This window comes from Physcomitrium patens, chromosome 21 (genome assembly GCF_059467195.1).
Source record: "Physcomitrium patens ecotype Gransden chromosome 21, ASM5946719v1, whole genome shotgun sequence".
Taxonomy (NCBI): Eukaryota; Viridiplantae; Streptophyta; class Bryopsida; order Funariales; family Funariaceae; genus Physcomitrium; species Physcomitrium patens.
The window spans coordinates 7,813,823-7,841,166 of record NC_143430.1 but is presented as its reverse complement, the minus strand read 5'-3'; the positions used below and the strand labels follow the sequence as shown (position 1 = coordinate 7,841,166).

Here is a 27,344-nt window from a genome sequence, read left to right as displayed (position 1 = left end):
AGTAGGTTTAGGTTATGGCGGAGACAGTGCATTTGGTTGTTTCATGACATTGTTTAGCGGCCATGCATTGGAGGCAATCCGTTGCTTCAAGAAACGAGAAAGGGTTTTTCGTCGGTTCTTGGGTTTTGACGACCTTGAGATGTGTAGCAACACCCTGGATTCATTCCATGGCTTGACAAATTCTTGACATAGAATAGAGTTTATGTATCTCCTCCTCTGTTTCTACGTTCTGATCTTGTGATTAGTGCGAATTGGTTCACACGCCAGTATGCACATGCTACAGCCAGCATCCATGTTCCGGTAGCTGCACGCTCAGTATGTCGGTCGTCAGGTGAAGAACTCATCCAGTGCTGCAAATTTGCAAGGCAGGTAACCGCAATTCGAAACCACGAGAACGAATCCAAACTTTCGTAAAAAATCCTGGCAGGGTATCCTCATGCACAACCTACAAATCTTGACCTCGTCGTCCAGCTCTGACAATTCATGCCTCAACTTTAAATCTGTCTGGAAAGCAAGGTTCCTTCATTGCGGAATATATCCATGGGTTTCTGTTTCCGCAAACAATCCCTGCATTGGCAATCCAATGCAAAAGAACCTCTCGCACCAATCAAGCAAAAAAAATATGCTTTGTCTCAGTCGCTGATGAGAAAACAGCACGAAAATCTTTGTAATTGTTCTGTAGAATAGAACAGACAAGCCCTAAATTGCATGGAACAGTACAAATTCTGCTTGGGGGGATATTCACTCTTGCGTAAAGCTTGGAAACATGCCTTGTACTCGAAATACGGATATTCAAGTTTTTCTGCTCAAACGAAAATGATCTTATTATGTTAAATTCGTTCTAGAAGTTGAAGACTTGTTCAAAAGCTGAGTAATTCAAAAGAAAGCATAACTACAGTTTACCAAATGTCAGGGTGATTTAAGTATCGTATTTCTATACTTTTTGAGAAATGCTTTGAATAATTAATATTTATTATAACTTTGGGACCATCATCCATAAATAAGCGCTAATGTAGCCATTTAGATTGGTCATTCATTTATTGGTTTAAAAAAGGAAATTACAAGTAATCGTTCATTTTTTTGGAATTTCCCAATATAGTTAATTCTTGGAACTTCACAATCTACAACCAAAAGCGTAAGATGATGTTTTTAAATGGATTTTTCTAACCCTAAAAGTTGAGTCTTTGCCTTGGGACTTGGAACTTGGGCCGTTGTGTGAACTGCCCTGAAACACAGCAAAAAAAAGTAAAAGAAAAAGAAAAACAATCCCCCTTCGAGAATGGGATCCCACTTGAACGGAACAAAGCGAACATGGGAACTTCGTTGCACTTCTGTTGGGGGTTTTCTCTCGCATTCTTTCCAAGCCCGAAACCCTAACTCGGCATGATACAAACTTACATGGCTTATTCGGGTGAGTTATGGCGCTTGAGAGATGGCTGATCCAGTTCCCTGCCTCGACTTCTTTTCGGTACATTTGAAATTGTCCTTCGTTCTCTCATTTCTGTGTCACGTCCTGCTACGTCGAAGGGTGCCTTTCTTAGGGGACAGGGGAATTTATCAGTATAGCTTGGTCTTAATTTGGATGCTTGCTCCCGTTTATTTTGTTACTATGGTCATGAGGATTTGGTGCTCAAGGTCGCGAATTAGGATTTCAGTACATTGATGAGTGCATTTCTGGCTTGTCATTTTGTACACATCCAGATTGCGGTTCTTCACTCCGTACACCAGGTTGTTTTGTTCGGTTGAGTCAGTCAGCACATAGTCGTAGGGAATGAATGTAAGTGATGGTTTTTTCATGGGTGGGAATGATGCTTGAGTTGTAGCTGGATTTCGACGCCTTGGCAGCTTTAAGGACTGAGGGCCTCCAACCTCCCAATCCTCGCGTACGACCATTGGATAATCTGAACAAGTGTCGTCGTATTCTGCCCTCAGTAAGTTCCTCCAACCTCTCATGCCTACTCAATCAGGCGTAAGACTTTGGTTGAAATATAGTTGATTTTAGGGGTTATGTAATTAATGCTTCGTAAGTCAGGGCATGATTTTTTGGGAGTTTGAATCTGGAGAATTGCTGGAGTGTTTTCGTTGCTCAATTGACTCTAGTTGACCTTCCGCGACATCCAAATCTGTATCGTTGGATCGTAAGTCTTTGGCTTGTGTAAGAAGCGGAGTCAATCTCTGATGACCCACGGAGGTAGACATGCAGACAGGATAGGTTTTTTAATCTGGAACTGTAGTTTTGACGTGAATATGCTGTAATGCTCATCAACAATCTACAGAGATTGGTTAGGGTGCATTGTAGAAAGAGTCGTCTACTGCTTTTTTCTCAAATTTCAACTGTTACAGGATGTGCCTGAATCTCTTGCCAACGCGCCTGTGAGAGGCCCGCGCTCCCAAGAATCCATTGCTGCGCAGCAACGTGCTAAGGTCTCACCAACTTCTTTTTGTTGATGTGGTGACACGTATATTACCTCAGAAGGAAGCCACATTTGATCATGTTTCTGTCTTATCTACTTCGCTTCGATTTGTATTTTGCCCTTTGATTTTAAATTCGAGGGAGTCAGCCTGGGCTGAGATGACACTACATAAATTGCTTGCCATGCGAAAACAATCTTTCTTTTAGGTGTTAGGTTGGTTCTTGTTTATTCACAGGTATGAGTATCGATGTGATTACAGGCTCGCACATCGTTATTATTGGAGAAAGCAGCAGAGCGAGCTCGGCAAGCGAAGGTTCTTGACACTATAGCAGGTACAAAAAGTATACCTAAACCGTATAAGTGAAGTGACACGCTCCTTTCCGTACTTTGCGAAGTCTACTTAAAGACCATCGCAAGTCCTTTGTTCTGTCAGCTTGAATCTTTAAGATCGTGCAAAATTCATCAATGAGTGTGATTCGTCATTTGCAGATAAAATAAGACAAGGACCTTTAGGTTTGCTCGTAAGATGCTACGAAGAGAGAGCACGTATTCAGGTTTGGACACGTCATACGCATGGCATCCGGGGTACAATGGTGGGCTTTGTGCGAGCCTTGGACAAACATTTTAACATGGTACACCCATCTTCTCTGTAAAGGTAAACTCTGTGGTTGTTTAGGTTCACGTGGAGGAGCTCGGAAGGGATGAGAATCTAAGACTCCGTTTATTGAACTTTGAGGGATTTGTTAGAGAATAATGTTCTTCGGCTTAGGAATACAATGCTGACATACATAGCATTCTTTTTGATCTAGCAGGTGTGAATCACTGAATAAAACGATTGGTTTTTGGGCAGGTGCTGCATGATGTTGACGAACAATATTCAGGTAACATTTCGTCTTTGCAATCAATGCGGTGTGATGCATAGCTTTCTCCACTATTTGATTAACTTCAATGGACTAAGGCTGTTTTTAATCATCGGTTGAGCAATTCGTGGAAGCAATTTGAAAATATGTAAATGGAGAGTATATAACATGCCTTGATCCTAGTCTGATGATTGTGGCCTTCTGATTGCAGTTCGTCGTCGTGTACCTCGGCTTGTGAACAAGCGAGGTCGAGCGAAGGTACCAAAAAACGAAGAGGAAATGTCTGCGAACTCTTTGTTAGACAAAGTAAGGGAGGATGGGACTGAGCGTCAAAGGAAAGAACAAATTGCAGTTGGAGTTGAAAACCTCACGGAGGCAATGAAGGAACTGAGGTTGTTTCCCAAACTCGAATATCGGCGGCGGCATCTCAAGCAGGTCTTTAAAGCACGCTGTTTTTTGTCGTAGCAACAACCCCGCAATATAACATTATAACCAGTATTTGAAACTCATGTTGTCATGAGTTGCATCAATGAATTATTTCTGTTCATCTTGCACTCTATATTCATAGTTAGTTTTCACAACGAAAACATAGAGGTTTTGTGTTAATATGAAGTTAATGATGTGAATGATAATACCTTCCAGTGTGTTGGAGCGAATGCCTCCTGACTGTTCTCTCTGCTGCTGTTTTGCTTGTCACCTGCCAAATGTGCAGGTTTTCGTACGTGGGGACAGCGTAGTCATGGTCCGAAAGCTGGTGTAACGTGGAAGTGCAGCAGTAGAATGGTCAGAGCAGCTTTTCAGATTCTTGCATCTATGCGAACAAAGATTTCACCCTCATTTTATTTTTGAACATTTTTTGTAAATAAATTATTCATCGATCGGCTTCTGTAACCAGCTTCAAACATAATTTAGTTGCCATTTTCTGGGACTGTTCTGTAAGAAATTAGGGGATGTTTGTACTAGGCGATACTAAATGTAGTTTCGCTGGTGGATTTATCTGGGATTATTTGGAATTAACCGAATTTATTCATCAAAAGATACTGTCTTCACCTTGTGTATGTTATGGATGTTTTGGATTTTGGACGGGACGTTGTGTTTTTACTTTGTGCACATCCGTGAAGTGGTCTTTTAGTTCCCCCCTGAACAGTTCTGCCGAAACATAGTAAAAGTGGACCCAAATATTATACCTGGAGACAAAATATTTTATAAAAATAATTCATGTTGACATTGATAATTTTATTGGTTGTCATAAAATATTCAATATCATCAGGTACTTATATTGTAAAATCCAAGGATAATTTTACAGTCGAAATGTTCGTGTACATATCTGCACACATGGGGCTATCTATCATTTTTTTTCATTACAGACATTTACTGTTCATTTTAAAGATTTGTGGATTTTTTTTTTTTGTGAAGCAATAGAAAACGAAGTCGAACTGATTGTATTAAAAACTAGTATTATGAAATCAATTATATTAATAGCAACACAGTTAATTGTGTTCTCTGCTCCATTTCTTTACATCTTTTTTACATGATTTTCTGCTATAATTGTTTCTACCAATTTAGTTTCTTCTAGTCCTACCTCTCTTAGCTGTAAAATAAGCAAGATCGATTTTCTGAGTCAAACAATTAGTGGCATCAGATTGTTCTCATTTTGGAGCATAGCTATCATGAGATTTAAGCAATTTTGGTTTCACTCCACTACTTAACTGGTGTAGGTTTAGATGTCATAAATCAATTGTGGGAGAGAATAGTTCATTGTTAAAAAATTCATATGTAAGATACTGGGCATCTAGTCTGGAATAACAAGGTTAACGCCCAATGGATACAGGTTGAACTGCAGGAAAACAATTGTTAATTATTTTTAAGGTCACTTTACGAAACGTAACACATGGATTACTAAGACAACCATTTGCTGTGGTACTTCAGATAACACAGCACTCAGATGAGAACTGCATGAATCGATTAGCCCCGAAAACATGGATGATAAAAGATATGCCCACATCCTCAACACAACTATCATATTACATCGATTGACTATTAATGCTCGCCATGCCCCGTCTTGTTCAGTAACATGAAATTCAAATGATCTTATTTCTTCAATGTCCAGACATGCTTAAACGCATGGATACAACTACTGCATGAAGTACCCATTCACACCATTCAAATAGTGATGTGAAGCTACAAAAGGCCTAAGGGCCATAAGCTCACAGCAAATGTCTGGCCCTCCACATTAACCCTGGGTTGCCTCTCCCTTATGAAGTCCACTTTGGCTCATTTCCTTCAACAACCAAGACAAAAAGCTACACCCAGATCCTAATGCCAGGAGAACATCTGAACCCTACTCAGGAATTGGAGTTCCAACAGCAGATATTCATAATCCCAAGAACGAGCGTCTAGGAAACCTCCCGAACTGCTGCCGCGACTTGAAGACCTAAAAACTAAATAATCAGGAGGAAAACCTGATACTCTAGCCGGCCACAATCGAACTTGGAAAAGAACTTGAACGCTTTGAATGAAAATCCGGAACAACACTAACCCTCCAATGCAGCGGCACCAGAAATGATCTCAATAAGCTCTGTAGTGATGGACGCTTGACGGGACCTGTTGTAACTCAGAGTTAAACGATCAAGCACCTCACCAGCATTACGGGTAGAGCTGTCCATAGCAGACATACGTGCTCCCATCTCACTAGTAGCATTCTCAAGCATGGCATTGTAAAGCACTGATGCCAACTGGAATTCGGCAAGGTTCTGGAGAACTTCTCCTTGAGTTTCGGCTCCCTCCGTCTCGTAAGACTCTAGGTCACCGATCTTCTGGGCTTCTTCCCCAGCCAACATCTCCGGGGAGAGCAACGTCGCCACGGTGGGTAGAAAAGAGACAGCAGAATTGAACTTATTGTATACCACTTTGATGACATCATATTCGCTGGACTTGATGATTTCGTCAGCGATCATGGCGCACTGCGTGAAATTGATCGATACCTTTTGAGTTTCGGTGATGTAAGTGCTGATATGCTTCTTGTACTCCCGCTGCAACTGTGCTTTCCCCTTGTCTCCCACAATCACAAACTTCGTGTCTTGACCCTCCCCATTCAATTGATTCAACTTCAACAGCGACCGCGAGTACTTCACCACAGTAGAGTTGATACCCCCGCACAAACCCTTGTCAGTGGACAAGGTCACCACAAGCGTCTTGTTGCCCATAATCGCAGGTGCGTCTCCCAGCAGCGCAGTGAATGGTTGGAACAATCCTCGTGAATTCTCCGCCTTCACCTGCACGGTCCTCAGCTTGGACGCGGCAACCATCTTCATAGCCATGGTGATCTTCTGAATGTTCTTCACAGAGCGCATCCGATTACGAACCGCCTGGTTGGACGCAGCCCTCGCTCCGAAAGGCGCCACTTCGTTGGTGGCTCCCAAACCTTGCATCCCCCATGGTGATCCCATTGCGCCCCCATTCTGCACGCCTACCGACGAAGAGAGCGTCAATTTGTCCGCAAACTGTTTGGCCAGGCGGGAACCGCCACGGCGTGCAGCCCCTGTGGCCATGTCTACAATTCAACACGAACCTGGAGATGCAATATCAACAGGGAAGATCTAGGGTTACGCGAGCATTGAAATCCTGAAAAACGCGACACTATTGCCTAGACTCTCTCTCTATCGCATGGGTGCGAGAGGAAGAGGGAGACGGTCACCCGATCAGTCAGTCGTCGTAAATTCTGACCGGCGACAGTCCGTTAGTATCCTTTGGTGATGATCACGAGACAATGACCGGGTGCACTGGTCGCCCTTGCTCCGGTGGGGATGGATGAATTATTCGCCGCGTGTGATTATCATCCACATCTAACCTCGTCAAAATCGAATTAGACTGTACAAGTTGAGCTTCACTAAGAGAATCAAAATAAAATGTTGCTAGAAAAAATAAATAGAAGGTGATACTTCTTCAAATAATGAAAATAAAATCACACATATTTTGATTGAAAGATATTTTTTTCCACATTGATTTATGAGTTTTAAATAAGCACAAAAACTAATCATTTTTAAAATTAAAATTAGTCAGTTTTTTTCTTTTTTCTTTTTTCTTTTTTTTTTCTGAAATTTCTGTTTAATTTATACTTCTCCCCGTTTTTGATACTAAGATAATAAGGTTTCAAACTAATTAAAATATCCGCATTTTATTTTTTTCTTGCAATTAGTAACAATATTATACACTAAATTACATGCATACATACATACAGTTTAAAACCCAAATCACAAAATAATTTTTTGTATTCTTTTTGTATTAGGATTATTGAAAAATACATATTACAAAATAGAATTTATTGTATAAATAAAATATAATTGTTTTATTATAGACCTATATGTACAATATTTTCTAGGGTACTATGAGAAAAAGTTGATTGTTAAGTATTTTCAAATTAAGTGTATATATATATATATATATATATATATATGTCAATTTGAAATTAACCATACATAAAAATCCACCACTATGGTTTAAGGAATGATCTAATTCCTTTCATACCGTTTAAATAGATTAATAAAGAAAATAATTTAAAAACTAAAATTTGATAATCTAAAAATCAATATATCTTGTACGAACAATAATTTTAAAAAACGGAATTAAAGTGCACCATCTTATGGTATAAATCTAGCACTTTGATTTCTATATTTCTTCTTTTCTCAATATTTTAAAAATCACAACATCAAATTTTGAAGTTCTTCTTTTAAATGTTTTCTATAACTACATAGTTATTTACTTTTTTATTCACTATTATGTACAACTAATGTACAGATGTTACTAATATTGTTTAGAGATTATGTGGTGTTACACATCGATCTATTGACAAAGCATAATATTGCCTTAGCAATATAATGTACATATTCATAAACTAATTGAGAATCACATTCATGTACGAAAACAATATGCACGACAATGGGTTCAGCAGTTGTCTTCAGAAGACAAGGATTCAAAGTAATGTCCGTAGCACCCAGTGACTGACGCTTTTCAAAATCTTGGGGAAAGAAATTAATTAATCTCTCCAATAATTCTACTGCTCAACCAAGTGACTTTGCTCATCCACCCACTACCTTGGTGCTCACGTATTAATCACTACGCTAATAAGCCTAATTCAAATCATAGTTTTGGTTATAACCTCAAACAAAGCTTTTTAAAACTATAACCTAAACCGCACAAATTTCAATATTCTAACACATCACTCAAACAAGCAAAAAAGAAGCACTGTAAAATTTGAAAAATATTTCAAAAATTTCCAATTATCGGTCAATTAACGAATCATGTTACAAGCCAATGTACCCCTCCATCAAATGATACACTGCAATCGATACATGTACAAAGAAATATTCAAGTAATACCCTAAAACTAAGTGTCACACTACTAAAAACTGCGGTTCAAGCAATCTGCAATTTCAACTTGATAAATAATCCACAAACAGCAATACATGAGCAAGAAATGTGAATAATGCAAATCTCTAAACCTAGTAAGCAACAGTTGCACCAAAGAAACAAACGAGATTGATGGCATTCAACCAAAATAATTAGATGCAATTGAAAACAATTCTATAAAAAAAATAAAAAAGAAGAAGAAGAGAAAGACCCACATGAAAACAACAACCTCACCACTTGATACCAAAGATTTGTAGTAATATACGTCACTGAAATATAAGCAGATGTAAGTTAGGAACAACGAGTCCACAAACAATAGATGAAAACAGATTCACATATCCAAAGATCTCAGCCACAACAGGTACAACATGTGAGTGCAAAACTCGTATCGATAAGGACCTCAAACAAGGAGCTTACATAAGGGAGGTCAACTGATTTCCTCTGAATTCACATGTTTCACTCTCTATTACACCACGTCCTTCAATTTAGCAAGGCATGCTTAGACGCATCCAAACATCAGCCTTGATGGAATGCTTTCTTCTCAAGCTTCATGCTCCTCCTCGCCACTCACCTCTCATACTATCACAACTGTGTAATGCAGAACATGATCCCACGCCACACGCGACAGCACAAGGGAGCCTTCAATGTCCCTAATCGAGCTCATGCACCCAGAACCTAAGCTTCTAACAATGAAGCATTATAGGGTGCCAAAAACAAGGTACAACCGCACAAATTGGCAGCAAAAGCGAATCTTAGAATTCAAACACAACAACAAAATATGTAAATACACTAAAAAGCTACATTCGCATTAAAGACAAGATTTCAGCTTTACACAGTGAGCAACCGCAAAACACTTGCTAAGAGGACATTGCGTCCACCAGTCATATTCAAAACTGCACGGCACAGCTGTCTGCTTGGCATCAACCGAAAACAAACCGATTACAAGCTCCCGTGATTCATCCTCATCATGATTAGGCAAACAATCAACCAAAGAAGGTAAGAACAAATACTACATTCATCACACGACACTGTCAAAATGCCGACCAAGACCTCCACACCTCCCGCCGACGAACGCTGCCCACCCCTGCGGTACACACAGTGCCGCATAAAAACCTTCAGTCCAAAACTGAGAACTGCGAAGAAAGTCGGGAAGGAGGCGAGGGCTTGGGGCGAAGCCTGAAAGCATACTGGAGAAGGAGAAATGACATAGACGTGACATACACTTAACAACAGTAAACAAAATCAAGAGTAGGGTGCTCAGTAATGCTGAAGCCCGCCATCTGACCAGCGTCGAGGCCTGCAAGTTCAGTCAATTATCTCCGAACTTCACCGTCACTGGTGTGGAAGTCCACACTTCCAAGCTCAAAATCCCTTTCTGTGTTTCAGTTCCACCAGGCTGCTCGCTACGAAACCACAATTACGTCATCTCAAACTATGAGTTCTCTGCTTTATTTTGGCTGCTCTGCAATCTTTGTACTTTGCTGCTATGTCCGCGTGAGAAATCACTCTGAGCTCCTTGCCCTGCAGCCCAAGACTGACCGCAGAAAGTGAACCGCTCACATTTCCATGTCTTGTCTGCTGTTGTGCAGGTGGAGCAAACAGGCCGAACGACTGCTTGCGAACACAGTCACCTCTACCAGCCACAGTTACACACTCCGACGTCTATCTGAACGGAATTTCCTTCCATGTTGCAAACAATCCTGCTGTTATGGTGATTGAAATCCGGTGACGACGAGCTGGGGCACCAAAGAAAATCTTACTCGACGGCATGTCGCCATTTGCACACACTCTGTTGCACCATGTGTTGAACCTCTACATTAACCATCTCCTTTTGTTCAGACCCGATGAAAATGTTCAATACACTGCAATGTGCACACCAAAACTGTTATCATGTATTTCGTTCACCACTATTCACAGTGAATACAATTTCATATTCATTTAGACCTCGACGCACTCCTTCAGACTCAGCTGAGAGCGCATGCGCACTTCGCTTGACTCACAGTCGTCTGTGTCTACAAACGAACGCTGAAGAAACATACTCTGCTGTGATTACTCCACTCCAAAAAAACTATCATGTCCGGCTTAGATTCTAGGAACTTGGGGTCCAAATGTCGGAACGAAGAATACAAACTGACACTTGTACTTCCAAACGATGGCTTCCCATTCAATAACCCGTTGCCACACACTTTCTAGTTACTGCCGGAAAAAAATCATTTTCAACAGACGTACAAGTCTGGGATTCTTGCTGACCGGCCCACTGTCACTGGAGGAAACAACTGCTACCGCTGTTACACCAGCTGGATTAGTATGCGCTCCCTTGGGCTGCTTCTGAGCAGTGTAGCTGCTGCCCGCATCCTTGAAGAGCGTGACATGTTGTCCACGCAGTCATCGGAGCTTATCATTAGAAGCCTCCGGTTGCGATCCTTGCCCATACAATATTATTGGTATGTGGCATTTGGATCAACGTGAACTTTGTATGACTCGCCTGGCTTCAACACGGTCAAATCAGTGAGCACGAGGTTGTTGGCAACCTTGAGCTTCAGTGTCTCGGAGGTACTATTGCTGATTCGGTGGAGCTCTTGATCACAACTTACTGGGTAGGATTAACCCTGACAAGATCGCAACAAGTGCTAATCTGCTCTTCAGTCAAGACCTAAACCTAACCTATGTACTTACAAACACACTTCGGCATGTCTCGAACTATTGCACAAGTGTGAATTGAGAAGGAGCTTACTAAGATTTGTTGGAGGATACTCTCCGTAGCTGATCTTGTCTCCGATTCAACATGGTTATGCTGCAGACCCTGGAATGCACAAAATCCTCCAGCTGGAAATGAGGAAAAGTGCGGAGAAAACAAACAACACACCGAAGACGGATCCATACAACCGAACAGAGAGTTCCAATTTGTCAAGCCGCCTGGTAGGTCCGTCTCTGGCGTGTAAGGCGAAATTAAATCCACTGGGTCCAATCCTTAATTTCACATCCGTGATCCTTTTTTTCAAAATCTGCACACACAATTGGAGCCCGATCAAACTCAGCAATTCTGACATCTCAGCAAAGTCGTCAGCGCCATTCTTGTGCGGGAGCAGTGCTGGTTGCTGCACGGCAACTTCCACACATCAATCTTTGGGGCCATTGAAAGCTTCTTCTTTCAATAGCCGCTTCAGTGTTTTCGCAAAGCTGCCACAGTCCCGCTCATCCAGAGCCTCACACATCAATTCTACAGATGTAGTCTACCTACTCTATCATTAAACTTAGGTTTGAGAACGAAGTACCTTGCTGGTGTTCTTTTCTCCGTCAATTGTATTCTCCAGCGCCCAGAAACCTCTCAACTTCTGAAAAACAACTGCTGCGGTCACGAGCGACGTCAACAAGGACAACAGAAACGAAGTCCACCAATTCTGGCACCTCAGCATGGACGCCTGCGCCACAGCCGTAAAAATCACGCCCTGAAAGACTACATAGAATCCAATTACTTGGTAAATCTCGTTCCAAATCGCATCTCTTTGCGCCTCTTTATACTTGCGCCGCTTCTCGCACAAATTGAATGTCTCCTCCCAGTCGTCAAACGCCAACTTCAACTTAGGATGCCTGCCACTATTCAACTCTGCTAAGTTGTTTGCAATTTTGAGTGCAATTACAGGCTCATCGTCAGAATCTCCTGCCGCCCCCGCAGGATCGCGGATATCCACGCCCATGTGCTGTTGGTTCCTCGCCGGTTGGGTCAGCTGGATCTCACCTGACAAACCCCGGCTTCCAGATGTCGAACCTCGGAACCGCGGCTCTAGAGTATCACTCCCTCGGGTCGAAACCGACGCTCCTGCAACTCCCACTCCTTCAGTCGTCAACAAAATCGTCAGGGTGCCCACACGAGCTACGTGATCAGAGCTCCCGTTTTCTTGCGGGACCTCCTCTACCACCACACTCTTGCAAACTGGGCGTAACTGCACCTGCGCACTGCTACCTGAATCTCCATGCGCAGGAGTACCATTCTTCATTGTGCTGAACGATGAACCCACACGAGTTGCAGATAGTTGCTTGGAAACCCACCCTACCGATGGATTTACTTCAAACATCCAGAATGGTCACCTATGCGAAAAAGTTTGAGCTACATTCGCCGCCCACGTCGGGGCATCTCGAGGAGAAGACTACCATATGTACGTATCCATTAAGTATTGTCTGTGGCGTCGGGGCATCTCGAGGATAGTCTATGGGGTAGGGGCACTGTCGTCGGAGGTTTGGCAACTTGAGAAATGGTTATGTTTGTCATGGTGTAATGATGACATAGAAAGTCCGACAATCTGGAAGCACCCACGATGGTGTGGGCGATTTTACAGATGTTTTCGTCGGCTTGTGCTGATGGAGGGGATACCCACTCCGACTGGTTTCCTTCATCGGATTGAATCTCATTCATCCGGTCCTCGGGGCCCCTGCCACGACGCTCTCAACCTTCTGCCCGTTGGTTTGATGCCGGTCTCTGCTTATCGACTTTTTACTGCCCTAAATTGCTTCCATTGTGTTTATTTTGAAGTGTGCGTTGGATTCTTGCAACTGTTGGCAGCTCACTATTCTTTGTTCTCCGACACCTTCAATGGCATATACTTTTTTTGAAGATGTGGGCATTTTCTTCTGATCTTGGCGTGGTTTGTGGTGTTGGTATTGTTGTTTGTATTCTAGAATTGGTGTTAGTTTCACATATTGGTGTCTTTGCTCGTGGTGGTCTTGGCATTTGTGGTTGATTGTTCTGGACCTTTGCAGCTATGCTTGGTGAGCATGGCAAGGCATGTTGTTAAACCACTTATGGTTACCATATATTTCATCTTGAGCATGGCTGACTGGTCATCTTGCCACTTCCATTTATTGTTGATTTGGCTAAGGCTCGGTTTACAGGATGGACAGAATCAGTTGTCCCACCACTTCCACTTAACACTGTTTTTAACAATTGCAGTTGCTAGTTGTGCCCACTTTGTTTTGATGCAATTGATGATTGTTGTTGCTTTTGAAGATTGCTGTATTTTTCGCACAGTTTTTTACACAAGATAGTTGCAATTGCTCTTTTAACATGTATCCAATTTTTTAATTCATTGTGTTTTCTATTACACAAATCATATGTATATAAAGAGAATACATCCATAAAATTGACTTGTCAATGAAATTTCATCTCCAAGTGTTCTATCTTCATTCTATCTTGAATAGACACCTTAAATAAATCATGTGATCTTGGACCTACTTTCATACATTTTTGAAGAATCACAATACTTTTCAATGGATCTATAATTGTTGATTCATTTCCAATCTACAAATGAAATTCATTATCAAATATAATACACAAAAATATTGTATCATTCAAAAATTCTAAAAATGAATAGTCTTCTAAAATGCATACATTTAAGAGTTTTTTTTTAGCAAATAATTGATTTTCATGACATATATCTTCTAAATGTATAATTTTGATCAACTTGCATATTTTAATGTTAGACCAAATCTTTAATTCTTGGAAAGAATCATCAACAATTTCATGTGATAAGTATCTATATGTACATAGGTAAGAAATATTAGATAGAAGATAAATATAGGTGGATTTGATATTATCTAGTAGCAAAGCTTTTTAGAGGCTTTATAGACACAACTTTGACTTTAGAATTTTTTATAATTGATTAATAGGTTAAAAACTTGGCCAATAAGTTAGCCATATGTTACACATATTAGTAGTTTGTGGAATAAGCTAACTATGTGGTATTGTCAAGTATATGAATCTCAAAGAAAGAAATCCTCAATACACTCTTGTGACATTGAAATGAACTAGAAAGTCACTCAAAGATGATATATGTCACGGCCATAATCATGTAAGCTAATAATTACATATAGAAATAGGTAGAAGTAAGTAAAAGTAGATAAAAGTAAGTTAATTCTATAATATTTAATATAGAAGCTTCCTAGAAACTTCCTAGACGCTGCTTTGACTTCATAGGTGTCTTTAATTGACTTTTTGGATTAGAAACGTGGTCAACAAGTTGGCCATGTGCCACACATGTTGTTAGCTTGAAGATCAAGCTAACTATGTGGCCCACACGTAAAAAAACTTGCCTTATAAGTCAAGGCATGTGTCCTACAAAGTCAACACATATTGGAGGTCCTATTGAACGTCGCCACGTAGCCCCTAGTTAGATAGTATATATAGAGACAAGAGTGAAGGCTTCTTCACTCTTGTCAACTCCTTTCTTGCTTCTAGTCCAAGTTCAAGAGTCTTTAGTTTCTTGTCTTGTGGCAATAGCCATTCCAGTTTCCTTTTAATATACCTACTTGTTTATATTTTGACTTATTATATCGAGATAGCCTTTTGGTGTATATTTTCCCTCATCGACTCTTTGTCCTTGACAGATTGACAAGAGTACACTTACAATATCAGAGCTTTGTTTTTTCTTGAGTAAGAGTGGATTACCCCTTTCTCTTGACAAGACATAAGCGTATTAGAAGTTTGCGGATTACCCACTTCTAAACTGATATTGTTTTTAGTATCTTCTTTATTATCAAGTCTTTCTTTTCTTTTGTCTTGAGCAATATCAAACAAATTTTTCTTCTTAGTGTCATTATGGCAGAGCTTGTTGAAATGAAGAGTGCAATGGCACAAATGCAAGAGCAAATGAGGGAGTTAATGCTTGCGATGCATCAACTCAATTCACCAACACAGGAAAGAACAAGAATAGCAGAAAGTGGAGATATTGAGATGATCGGAGCTGCTTCAACATCTACAACAAATCACGTTCCTTCTCCAATTGTACAACATCCTATAAGCACTAGAGAACCAAGAATTGCCTTACCTGAGAAATTAGATGGTACGAGATCAAAGTTTCGAAGGTTCATCAATCAAGTACAATTGGCAATTGAACTTCAACCGCAAAGCTATCCAATTCCAGGATCACAAGTCAGGTTTATTGGCACTCTACTTTCTGGTTCTGCATTATCGTGGTTTTCGTCTTTTCTTGAACAACGAAATCCAATATTGGATAATTTGGAAGCTTTTTTGGCGGAGTTTCGATCTATGTATGGTGAACACGATGCAACTCGTGTTGCAACAAATAAGATCCGAATTCTGCGACAAAGAAATCGCTCAATAACAGTATATGCTTCACAATTTCGACAACTTGCAATTGACATCAAGTGGGATGATGCTGCACTCATTAGTCAATTTCTTTATGGATTGCAATACGAAGTAAAGAAATTGATGCTCAACTTACCTGATCCTCAAACTTTGAGTCAAGCAATCGATTTTGCGGTAAAATGTGATAATCGACTTTTTGAATTTCGATCCGAGAATCATTCACGGGAACCTCAACGTTATTACTCAATGGCAACATCAACATCTTTGTCAAACGTACATTCAGAAGTAGAAGACATGCAAATTGACGCGGTACGTTTTAAACCCCTAACTGAGCAAGAAAAGATTCGTCGTCGTCAAGAAGGATTATGTTTATATTACGGAGAACCTAAGCACACTGCTCAAAATTGTCCAAAGAAACGACGCAACTATAAAATGAGGGGTACGACGGTCAAAGAAGACAACATGTCGGAAAACGGATTCGTCCAGCTACAATAGGGACCGTGCAGCTGGAACCTTGTACAATTCCTAATGAAGGTCCTATCCTCTCCTCAGAACCCTCTCCTTGTTTTATAATAGACTTATATTTAGGACCTAAGAATTACAAAGCCTCTGCTTTATTAGATTCGGGAGCCTCAGCATGTTTTTTAGATGAACAATTTGTTAAAAGTCGTAAAATACCCTTTGTATAGAAACCTAAACCAGTACATGTAGAAGTCATAGATGGTCGTCTCTTGTCTTCTGGAGATGTCACTCATGAAACTCATCCTATAAAAGTAACAATAGACGGTCATGATAGCTACATAGCTTTTAACATAATTAAATCCCCGTCCAATCCAGTTATTTTAGGTTTATCCTGGCTAGAAAAATATAACCCTCGAATAGATTGGAATTCGCGTAAACTTGACTTTTCCCAGAGTGTTATTAATAGTTCTACCAACCAAGTAAAAAATTATAAGTCTAGTATAGTAAAACCCGTACTGATAGGTGTAAAAGCATTTATACACGCCGCAAAAGAAGGATCAACTTTTGCTATTTATGCTGCACATATTTCTGAAAACGTAAAGACTTCAATTGGCATTCCAAGTCAATATCAGGAGTATCAAGACGTTTTTGAGAAAAAGAATGCAGATATTCTTCCTGAGCATCGCCCATATGATTGTTCAATCGACCTCAAGGAAGGAACTCAGCCACCATTTGGACCAATTTACAGTTTATCGCAAGATGAGATGGCTGAACTCAAGACATATATTGACGAGAATTTAGCAAAGAATTTCATACGCCATTCAAAATCTCCAACAGGAGCTCCAATTCTATTCGTAAAGAAAAAAGATGGATCTTTACGAATGTGTGTTGATTATCGAGGACTCAACAAGATCACAATCAAGAACAGGTATCCATTACCTTTGATATCAGGACTCCTTGACCAGTTGAATTAAGCTAAGATCTATACAAAAATAGATCTAAGAGGAGCATATAATCTAGTACGGATCAAAGAAGGAGATGAATGGAAGACTGCGTTTCGAACAAGGTATGGACATTTCGAATATAATGTCATGCACTTTAGACTCACGAATGCACCAGCTGCTTTTCAACATCTCATGAATGATGTATTTCGTGAATTCTTAGACAATTTTGTCGTCTGCTATCTAGACGATATCCTGATCTATTCTAAGAACGTCGAAGAACATGAAATACATGTTCGTCAAGTATTACAAAAACTTAGAGATGCAGGATTATATGCCAAGATAGAAAAGTGTGTATTTCACACTACTCAAGTTGAATTTTTAGGATACATCATTTCAAATGATGGTCTCATGATGGATTCTAAGAAAGTCCAAACAATCATGGATTAGAAGATTCCAAGGACAGTAAGAGATGTCCAATGTTTCTTGGGATTTGCCAATTACTATCGGATCTTCATCAAAGATTTCTCACGAGTTGCAGCTCTACTTACACGCTTGACTAGTAAAGATAAATTCCAATGGAATCAAGAAGCGGAAGCAACATTTGAAGCCTTGAAGACATCGTTTGTCTCTGCACCAGTCTTATATCGTGTTGATTTTTTCAAGGCATTTTTTATGGAAACAGATGCATCAGATTTTGCCTTGGGTGCAGTTTTATCACAAATGGGAACAGATGACAAACTTCATCCGATAGCTTTTCATTCAAGAAAATTCTCAGCAGCCGAGATCAATTATGAGATCCACGATAAAGAAGTTCTTGCGATCGTGGATTCCTTTCAAGAATGGCGTCATTATCTAGAAGGCGCTTCTAGTCCAGTCACTGTGTATACAGATCACAAGAACCTCGAGTATTTCATGTCAACACGCGTGTTGAATCGTCGTCAAGCTCATTGGAGTATGTCTTTGTCAAGATTCGAGTTCATTATCACTTATCGGCCAAGAAAACAACAAGGTTTGTCTGATGCCCTATCTAGACGTTCTTATTTTGCACCAAAAGAAGGAGATGCAGCTTTTGAGCAACAAAGAACGGTCCTCTTGAAACCGGAGCAATTTCATCTCCGAGCAATGAAATCAACATTGACTGTTGATTCAACTTTTCTCAAGCAAATCCAGTCCAGTATGTCCTTAGACCCTCTTGTTTATGATATCGAGAATAATTCTTCCAAGTCTCATGATCCTTCTAAGTTCGAGTTCAAGAATAATCTATTATATTTTGAAGGACGCCTATATGTTCCAGAAGGAGAAGCACATTTACGTGTTCTTCAAGCACGTCATGACTTTCCAGCAGCAGGGCACTTTGGATATAATAAGACTTTGGAACTCATATCAAGAGATTTTTGGTGGCCACAAATGTGGAAGTCAGTCAAAGACTTTGTACAATCATGTGATATTTGTTCAAGATCAAAAATTCCTCGTCATCGACCTTACGGACTTCTTCAGCCATTACATATACCAGAACAACCATGGTCTTCTGTTTCTATGGATTTCATCACAGATCTTCCAAGCTCAAGATCTTATGATTCTATATTTGTGATAGTAGATCATTTCACCAAGATGGCACATTTTGTGCCATGTACAAAATCTATCACAGGTGAAGAAACAACTAAGCTTTTCATTGATAATATCTATCGCTATCATGGATTACCTAAAGATATCATATCAGATAGGGGAACTCAATTTGTGTCAAGATTTTGGAGGACCCTTTTCAAGATTTTAAAAGTGGACATAAAGCTATCTTCGGCTTTCCATCCTCAAACTGATGGACAAACAGAGCGCGTAAACTAAGTCTTGGAGCAATATTTAAGGTGTACTATCAACTATCAACAAGATGATTGGACAACCCTTCTGCCATTGGCAGAGTTTGCTTATAATAATACGGTACATTCTTCCACGCAACAAACACCTTTCTTTGCCAATTATGGCTATCATCCACGACTTGATACTTTTGATTTTTTAAAAGTTGATAATCCTGCAGCAGAAGATATGGCAAATCGGTTGTCAGAGTTACATGCAATAATGAAGACGCAATTGAAGGAAGCTCAAGAATGACAAAAGATAAACGCAGATCTATATCGTAAGGAGCAACCACAAATCAACGTGGGTGATAAGGTATGGCTACTTTGTCGCAATATCAAGACTACTCGACCTTGTGACAAGTTGGACTATCGTAGGCTTGGCCCCTTTTCTGTTTCTGAACAGATCAACCCAGTTGCATATCGGTTACATCTACCGGAGTCAATGAAGATCCATCCTGTATTCCACGTGTCTCTTCTTGAACCATATAAGACAGTGGATATACAAGGAAGAAGACAAATGCCACCGCCTCCTATAGAAGTAGATAATAATGAAGAATTTGAGGTGGAAGAGATATTAGACTCAAGGCGGCGCCGAAATAAGCTGAAATATCTTGTTCATTGGCGCGGATATGATATTAGTGAACGCACATGGGAGCCATCCAGGAATCTAGCAAATGCATCAGCTAAAGTCAAAGTTTTTCATCAACGACATCCATCAAAACCAAGATGAAAATCTCTCTTATAAAAGAGACAAGATTGAGGCAAGATAACATTCAATTTCCTATCCTTGTTTGTAACTTCTTTGCATTTGTGACGCTAATTAGATGGAGAGCCAACAACCAGCGGATTCAACTCAAGAACCTTCGTTTGCTGACCTGTCGGACGAGACATTACGATTGTCACAACTTTCAAGACGATGCAATCGAGATGAAGATCTCCAAGAACGACATGTTCTTCCTCGAACAGATGGTGAGATACAACGCGTTTGGTATCACGATTTGGGAAGGGACTCTCGATGTTTGGTGATTTTGCTAGAGGTAGGAACAACTCCTGATGGTGTTCCGAATATTCTATTTGAAGGAAGTTACGAAGGCCTCAACAATGATCAAATAACTGGGTGGTCTTCCCGCCCTGGTATGGGACACTACCGATGGTTGAGAGGCCCTATCAATCATCTTCGAAGAGAACAGAGATCAGAGTATGTGGCAAATACAATTCGTCGCATCATAGATTTCCTCAACATATGATGACCGCTCCTCGTGGAACTCGTCTCTAGAAGGGGGGATAATGTCACGGCCATAATCATGTAAGCTAATAATTACATATAGAAATAGGTAGAAGTAAGTAAAAGTAGATAAAAGTAAGTTAATTCTATAATATTTAATATAGAAGCTTCCTAGAAACTTCCTAGACGCTGCTTTGACTTCATAGGTGTCTTTAATTGACTTTTTGGATTAGAAACGTGGTCAACAAGTTGGCCATGTGCCACACATGTTGTTAGCTTGAAGATCAAGCTAACTATGTGGCCCACACGTAAAAAAACTTGCCTTATAAGTCAAGGCATGTGTCCTACAAAGTCAACACATATTGGAGGTCCTATTGAACGTCGCCACGTAGCCCCTAGTTAGATAGTATATATAGAGACAAGAGTGAAGGCTTCTTCACTCTTGTCAACTCCTTTCTTGCTTCTAGTCCAAGTTCAAGAGTCTTTAGTTTCTTGTCTTGTGGCAATAGCCATTCCAGTTTCCTTTTAATATACCTACTTGTTTATATTTTGACTTATTATATCGAGATAGCCTTTTGGTGTATATTTTCCCTCATCGAGTCTTTGTCCTTGACAATATATTATTGAACTAGAATGGCTATTGCTAAAGATAAGAAGATTAAAAAGTCTTGAAATAAGACTATAGATTAGAAAGATGTTGACAAGAGTGAAGAAGGTTTCACTCTTGCCTCTATATATATTCTTAACTAGGAGCTATGTGGTAATGTCCTATAAGACCTCTAAAATATGTTGTCTTTGGAAGACATATATCATAACTTGCAAGGTAAGTTTTTTTATATGTGCGCCACATAGTTAGCTTGTTCAATAAGCTACCAACATGTGATTAACTTGTTGACCAAGTTTCTAACCTATCAATCAACTACAAACACATGTAAAGTCAAAATAGCATCTATAAAGCTTATAAGAAGCTTCTCTAAAAGATATTATGAAATTAATCTACTTTTATTTATTTTTATCTACTTCTACCTAATCATATAGGTATTTATTAGAATACCTTTGTATATCTGTGATATTATCACCCCTTCTAAGAATGAGTTTCATGAGGAACAATCTTCATATATTGAAGAAATCTAAGATGCAACAAATTGTATTTGCCATATATTCTGATCTTTGTTTTCTTTGAAGATGGTTGATATGTCTTCTTAGCTATTGATAGTGCCCCATATCAAGATAAAAAGACCACCATATTATTTGATTGTTGTTGAGGCCTTTGTAACTTCATTCAAATAAAACATTTAGAACACCGTCAAGAGTTGTTCCTATCTCTAATAAAATCACCAAACATTGGAAGTCTCTTCTAAGGTTGTGATATCAAACACATTATATCATGCTCTCTATTCAAGGAAGGACATGTATTTCTTGAAGATCTTCATGTTGAATTTGTCATCTTGAAGGTTGTAACAATTGCAATGTCTCATCTGATAAGTCCCCAAATGAAAGCTCTTGAGTTGAATCTGCTAGTTGTTGATTCTCCATCTCTTTAGAATCACAAATATATAAAATATAATATAGTATAGATAAGATATTTATATTATTGACATATAAGAATAGATATTTAGACCATGTTTGAGAAGTTATGGAAGTTTTTAGAATTAGAGTTAGAGTAGTGAACCAAGTAGGATACATCGTAGAACATTCTAAAAAGAATTTAAGGTAATTATCTAAATAAGATCTATTATAGAATATTCTAGAAAGAATTTAGAATGATTATCTAAGTAGGGCCTATCATGAAATCTTCTAGAAGGAATTTAAGGCGATTATTTAAGTGGAATCTATCATCTAGGAACATTTTAGAAAGTCTAAGGTGATAGAATAAATTATAAATAGAATTGGCTAGGGCTTTTTGAGGCATCTAGTCAAATATGGCTTTGGATCTTTTCTCTAAATATAATTGGATTTTGTATCTTCCTATTTTATTTTATTCTATTTTAATTTTGGTTGCTCATTTTTGTCTTTCGTGTTTCATTTTGTTTAGTTTTGTTTAATTTTATTTTGGTCTAGTTTGTCCTACCTTGTGATGAAATTTTATGTTGCTGAGGATTAAAAAGATCTTTGATACTTAAGATAGTCTGATCCTGTTTCATTGGTATCAGAGTGAGAGTTAGACTATTCTTTAGTATTGTCTTGATAGTCGTCATCTAATCCAAGGTTAGGTCTTGTAGTCACACTGAATACTATGTTGATGCTATCATGAGATATTCTTAAAAAGTCAACCGAGAAGTGAGAAGACATTACAATAGTGGAATCTAATAGAGAAATTATAGTATAGAAGATATAGCTGAGAAATTCCATATGGAGGTTCAAATATATTATTTTTTAGGCCAGATAGCTACTTTGGAAGAGCAAATAGAAGTCTCGAGGAGAAAGGAATTGACATTTGCTACTCTAAAATTGACTAATCCTATTACATACTCTAGGGCTTTAAGATAAGAAGATGTATGTCGATGGCTCTTCAACATGCGGCAATACCTCCAACTATCTGGGGTATATATCCCTGAAAGAATTATGTATAAAGCCAGTTATTTGAGAGATGAGATAAGCATTTGGTGGCAACATTGTGTTAAGGACATGAACCTCAAAGAAAAAAAATCCTCAATATATTCTTATGTCATTGAAGAGAACTAGAGAGTCACTCAAAAGGTAATGTAATATTAAACTAAAATAGCTATTGCCAAAAATAAGAATACTAGAAAGCCTTGAAACAAGACTAAGGAATAAAAAGGCATTGACAAGAATGAAGAAGGCTCATTCTTGCCTCCATGTATACTCTTAACTAAGAGCTACATGGCAATGTCCTATGAAACCTCCAAAACATGTTGACTTTGCAAGACACATATCTTAACTTGCAAGGCAAGTTTTCTATATGTTAATATCATCTATCTCTTCCTCATTTCTTATACAATCTCTTTGATATTATTAACAAATTATTCTTTAATTAGAATTAATATTATCATCTAGAATAGTAACACCCTCTCTCTGAGCTCTCTTTTGATTTCTTCCATGTTGGATAAGTACTCTAAAATAGATTGTTTTATTTTTTCTTTGTGCTCTCTCACATTCATTATATTGTTGTTGAGTATTTGCTCTCCAATTAATTCTAATCATTGTTAAAGCCAAATTACTAATAATGGCATAAATTCAACCAAAAAAAGAAATAAGCTTGTTAAAAAAATAAAAAAATAAACTTACAAGCATCAAAATTGCATTCCAATAAAATTTCAATAAAACCACATTGCTTCAGTATTTGATCAAGATTACATAGTATTTGTACAATATCCATAAAATATCCACCTCAAAAACATGAGAAAAAAATATGTAGCCTTATAGATGTACTTATGTCTCTTAGATGAAATTATATAGATGCACTTTTTGTCCTTAGATAAAAATAGAGTGATGAATAGAAATAAAAATAAAAAATTCAAAAATCTAATTTTTGACTAGCATTGGCTTTAGGTTTTTTAAAAATAAATTCAAATATAAATAGATTTTTTTTAAAAAAAAGTAAATTTTATTCAATTATGAAAATTTATTTAAGATAAAATAATTCTAAATTTTATAATAAAATTTAAGAAATAATATTCTTATTATTCAAAAAATCTTAAAATAATAACAAAATTCAAAATCCTTGAATTTTGTGATATTACAAAATATCTACCTCAAAAATATGAGAAAAGAAATATGTACCATGATAAATATATTTATGCCTCTTAGATGAAATTGGATAATTTTTTTTTATGAATTTTTTAATAAAAATTGAACCTATTAAAAATATTTTTAATGTCTAGAAGAAATAAAATGAAAAATTATAAAGAGGTTGATGAATAGAGGCAATTGAAGAATAATTGAGTGATATAATAATTCTCAAAAAGACCAATGTACAAATGTTTCTTACATAAAAAGATTGCAGTCTTTCTATTTCAATAGAAATTGAACACCAAATCTACACATTTTAAACCAATAAGTTCTATGTCAACTAAGAAAGTTTTGTACCATCCAGCACAATAAGGTTGATAATTTGATTCATACAGTAAATAATGTGGTGCTTCCATATCCAAGTGTGTGCAATTTCAACTCACACAGTTTTTTTAATCAGAACTTTAGAACAAACACATTCAATATGCTATTGTTTTGTTGTTGATTATGAACACAATTTGAACTCACATTTCACATACAAACAATCAAAACCACCAACACGGGCACAACTTTAGCCCAACCCACATTTCACGAGTCCAACGACAAATCCAAACATCAAACCAAAATAAAGGAAAAAGAAAAAACGAACTAACAAACAAATACACAAACTCAAAAAGCAAAACAGTAACGCAAAAACAAAGCACTATATCATAAAAACAACTGATTCAATGCAACATCAGCGTCAAAAGCGTTGCAAAACAAAATTTACTTTCAACATTCATGCAACATCTAAAACAAAATTCTACAGACACCCCACATATATATACACACTCACAACCCAACAGTGCACAGATAGATTATGTTAAAATAGAATGTGTCATAGAAGCATGGATGTTTTTTTACAAATGTGGCTTGGGCACCACGCTTTCTCAATTGGGTTCAATTATTTGCTTCAGTGAAGCTCAGGAAATGGAGTAGAATCACTAAACTACATATCAATTTTACTTGTTATACAATGCGCTTTCAAAAACCGGGTCTAGGTTTTTTGCTACTCATCGCAGCATTTCAGCAACTGATTCTTCCATGACGGAATTGTATAGTTGCAGATGCTGAACAAATTGATAGAAGAACGTCGTCGGCTGCAAAGATTGAGAGAGGAAATGGAAAGAAATGGAGCAAGGGTGGATGTGGAGGAAGAGTTAATTTCTAGAGGCCGCAGCAGCAAGGTCCATGGCACGGCCATGTGCACGCCCTGCACACAATGAACGCCGCCGCGCACCAATTTGCCGCTTGGTTTCTCATCTTGAGGTGTGTCCCAGATGGGCCTTGGATCATGTGAAATCAAGTATTACGGAAGCTTTACAATAGTCCTTAGTGTGCCCTTCCTGGTGTCTAAAACTGAGGTAGGATCACCAAGTATTAATCGGAAGCTTAATTCTAGAACCAGTAAGGCCAAGGCAAACTTGAATTCTAGGCTACCTCTACTACATGAAATTGTAAAATTGTGTTCATAAGTCTGAGTCAAAAAGACAGTGAAATTAGTGCTTGTTGAAAGAAGTGTCATGTTCAAAAACAAGACATTTGTTGAAAATTTCATGTTCAAAAACAAAAAGTAGTTGAGTTTGTGGAACCACATTCAGGCACAATAATGATTAATGCCAAAGAAGGAATGGCGGCTAGAATCTATAACTCATGGTTATGGATTATAACCGAGCACCTTCTGCTTCTACTTTTCCAGCAAAACTGGGACACCCCACTTAAGACCTTTTAGTCCATCACGAATATAAGCGTTGGTTTGTTGGATGGAATTGGAACTCTAGCCTCCTCGTTTCAAAGTATTATTGGTATACGACTGCAGCTGCTCATTAAGGGTAGGAAGATCTAAAAATAAAAGTTTAACAAAACTCAAACCAAATCAGTACTGTGATCAGCTGGAAAACAAGAACCGGTGCTGAATCCGCAACCATCCAACTGCGAAGATAAACACATATGCGCTGCAAAGAAAAATCATGTGTACAAATATGCTGTGGGAAGAAAACTCAAATATGCGCTGCCAAACCTGCAATCATCCAACTGCGAAGAAAACCAAATATTCGCTGGAACACCACATGCGCATTGGAAATATTCGCTGCAAATAAAAGTAAAAATAAAAAAAATGCGATGCGAAGAGAAACAAATATGCGCACAAGTTTCCGCACCACAACTTATGCTCTGGGCCATGCCTCATCACGTACTATGCAATCATCAACACAGTCAAAGATAGGGATCACGCGTAAGTTTTTTAAATATAAGGAACTAGATGAACCTGTGTTGTTGTCACGTAAAGTGTGACTAAAATGAAGAATTTTCTGAAAGATATATTTGTGAGCCAATAAAATATTTTTCACAATTTTTTTAGAAAAGAAAGAAATAAAATACACAATAGAAGTTTTAGCTACAAAGTAGAATAACTAAATCCATGCCATTGTTATAGATAATATACAAAAAACTAGTTAATTTTGTTCAAAGAACTACTTGTTAAAATATAAAAAAATCATAAAATTATATTAAGACATTTAAGGATGTACTAAAGTCAAATTTTGGAACTATAGATAAATAAAATTAAAAAAAAATTATTAGTAACTATTTAATTAAAACATTTGAAAAAATAATATTCAATGTGGAATTTAAATTCTTATTTCTAAGAAGAAAAATCTTGATAGAATGGGAGGAAGTGCATGAAGAAAGTATTACATAAAGTTGACCATGGGAAAAAAAAAAAAAAAAAAGGTTGTTGTAGATCCAAGCCAACATGCTTCATTGAATGTTCTTGAAATTTGTTTATTGTCATTATAAATGCAAGATGTATTAAAAATTGCTTTCTCTTTAGAATGAATGAAAGTTCATTTGTTGTAAAAGTTAATATAATTTGTAAAATAAATACCAAGTTTCTAGAAAATTGATCTCCAAGAATTCTTGCTTCAAAAATTCAATCCATTAGTCATATAATTACAAATTGGATTACATTTCTAAATCCATGGTAAGGAGCAATATTTCTTAATAGCATCACCAAAGTTCCACTGTGAAGAAAAAGCCTTGATTTGGCCATTTCAGATGAATTAAGTGACTTAATGAATTTGGCTAGATAAACATTATCATTATTGATACAATTTTTGACAACAATTTCATTGGCGCTTAGATATTCTTATTCTTTTCTAAAAAATATGACCAAAATCTTTTTATTAGTATCTTCCATATCATCATTTCAAGCCAATAAAATGGTTCTATCTCTTAAGAATACATCATTTGTTATACTATCTTTTGCCAATCTTAAATAAATAATATCAATTAAGAACATTAATTGTCTATTGACAATCATATGGTCAAGAAACATAACTATATTA

General features: G+C 37.9%; 3 protein-coding genes across 18 annotated transcripts; 1 reads left to right on the top strand and 2 right to left on the bottom strand.

Moving 5' to 3' along the window:
- Positions 1 to 1,313: 1,313 nt before the first annotated feature.
- On the top strand, positions 1,314 to 4,181 carry LOC112274220 (uncharacterized). Its single transcript, XM_024503497.3, has 8 exons — positions 1,314 to 1,468; positions 1,824 to 1,931; positions 2,344 to 2,424; positions 2,674 to 2,746; positions 2,904 to 3,046; positions 3,265 to 3,295; positions 3,486 to 3,709; positions 3,987 to 4,181. Exons 1-8 carry the CDS (start codon positions 1,433 to 1,435, stop codon positions 4,032 to 4,034), a joined length of 744 nt encoding a protein of 247 aa, XP_024359265.1. The 5' UTR covers positions 1,314 to 1,432; the 3' UTR covers positions 4,035 to 4,181.
- Positions 4,182 to 5,336: 1,155 nt separating this feature from the next.
- Positions 5,337 to 6,895, bottom strand: LOC112274219 (ATP synthase subunit gamma, mitochondrial). The gene has a single exon (XM_024503495.3). The coding sequence runs from the start codon at positions 6,823 to 6,825 to the stop codon at positions 5,809 to 5,811; it is 1,017 nt and encodes a 338-aa protein (XP_024359263.1). The 5' UTR covers positions 6,826 to 6,895; the 3' UTR covers positions 5,337 to 5,808.
- Positions 6,896 to 9,053: 2,158 nt separating this feature from the next.
- On the bottom strand, positions 9,054 to 12,924 carry LOC112274289 (uncharacterized). 16 transcript variants are annotated; one of them, XR_016499718.1, is made up of 4 exons: positions 11,958 to 12,874; positions 11,417 to 11,780; positions 10,912 to 11,171; positions 9,054 to 10,544 (listed from the first exon to the last, which is right to left on the bottom strand). XR_016499718.1 is itself a non-coding variant. In XM_024503632.3 (2 exons), the coding sequence occupies exons 1-2, from the start codon at positions 12,756 to 12,758 to the stop codon at positions 11,472 to 11,474; spliced, it is 1,110 nt and encodes a 369-aa protein (XP_024359400.1). In that variant the 5' UTR covers positions 12,759 to 12,874; the 3' UTR covers positions 10,553 to 11,471. The 16 variants fall into 16 exon arrangements, 1 of the variants encoding a protein (XP_024359400.1); XR_016499723.1 differs by having other exon boundaries at positions 10,912 to 11,291; positions 11,417 to 11,687; positions 11,958 to 12,869; XR_016499725.1 differs by having other exon boundaries at positions 11,417 to 11,687; positions 11,958 to 12,869.
- Between the last annotated feature and the right edge of the window lie 14,420 nt (positions 12,925 to 27,344).

What these genes read in the sequence shown, in the direction of transcription:
- LOC112274219 (XM_024503495.3), bottom strand. Translation starts at nt 6,825, where the DNA reads ATGGCCACAGGGGCTGCACGCCGTGGCGGTTCCCGCCTGGCCAAACAG.
- LOC112274220 (XM_024503497.3), top strand. Translation starts at nt 1,433, where the DNA reads ATGGCTGATCCAGTTCCCTGCCTCGACTTCTTTTCG. An exon ending in TGGACAAACATTTTAACATG is followed by an intron (nt 3,047 to 3,264) that starts GTACACCCATCT and finishes GTTTTTGGGCAG; the next exon opens with GTGCTGCATGATGTTGACGA. An exon ending in GGCGGCGGCATCTCAAGCAG is followed by an intron (nt 3,710 to 3,986) that starts GTCTTTAAAGCA and finishes CCAAATGTGCAG; the next exon opens with GTTTTCGTACGTGGGGACAG.
- LOC112274289 (XM_024503632.3), bottom strand. Translation starts at nt 12,758, where the DNA reads ATGTTTGAAGTAAATCCATCGGTAGGGTGGGTTTCCAAGCAACTATCT. An exon ending in GAGAAAAGAACACCAGCAAG is followed by an intron (nt 11,781 to 11,957) that starts GTACTTCGTTCT and finishes GTTGCCGTGCAG; the next exon opens with CAACCAGCACTGCTCCCGCA.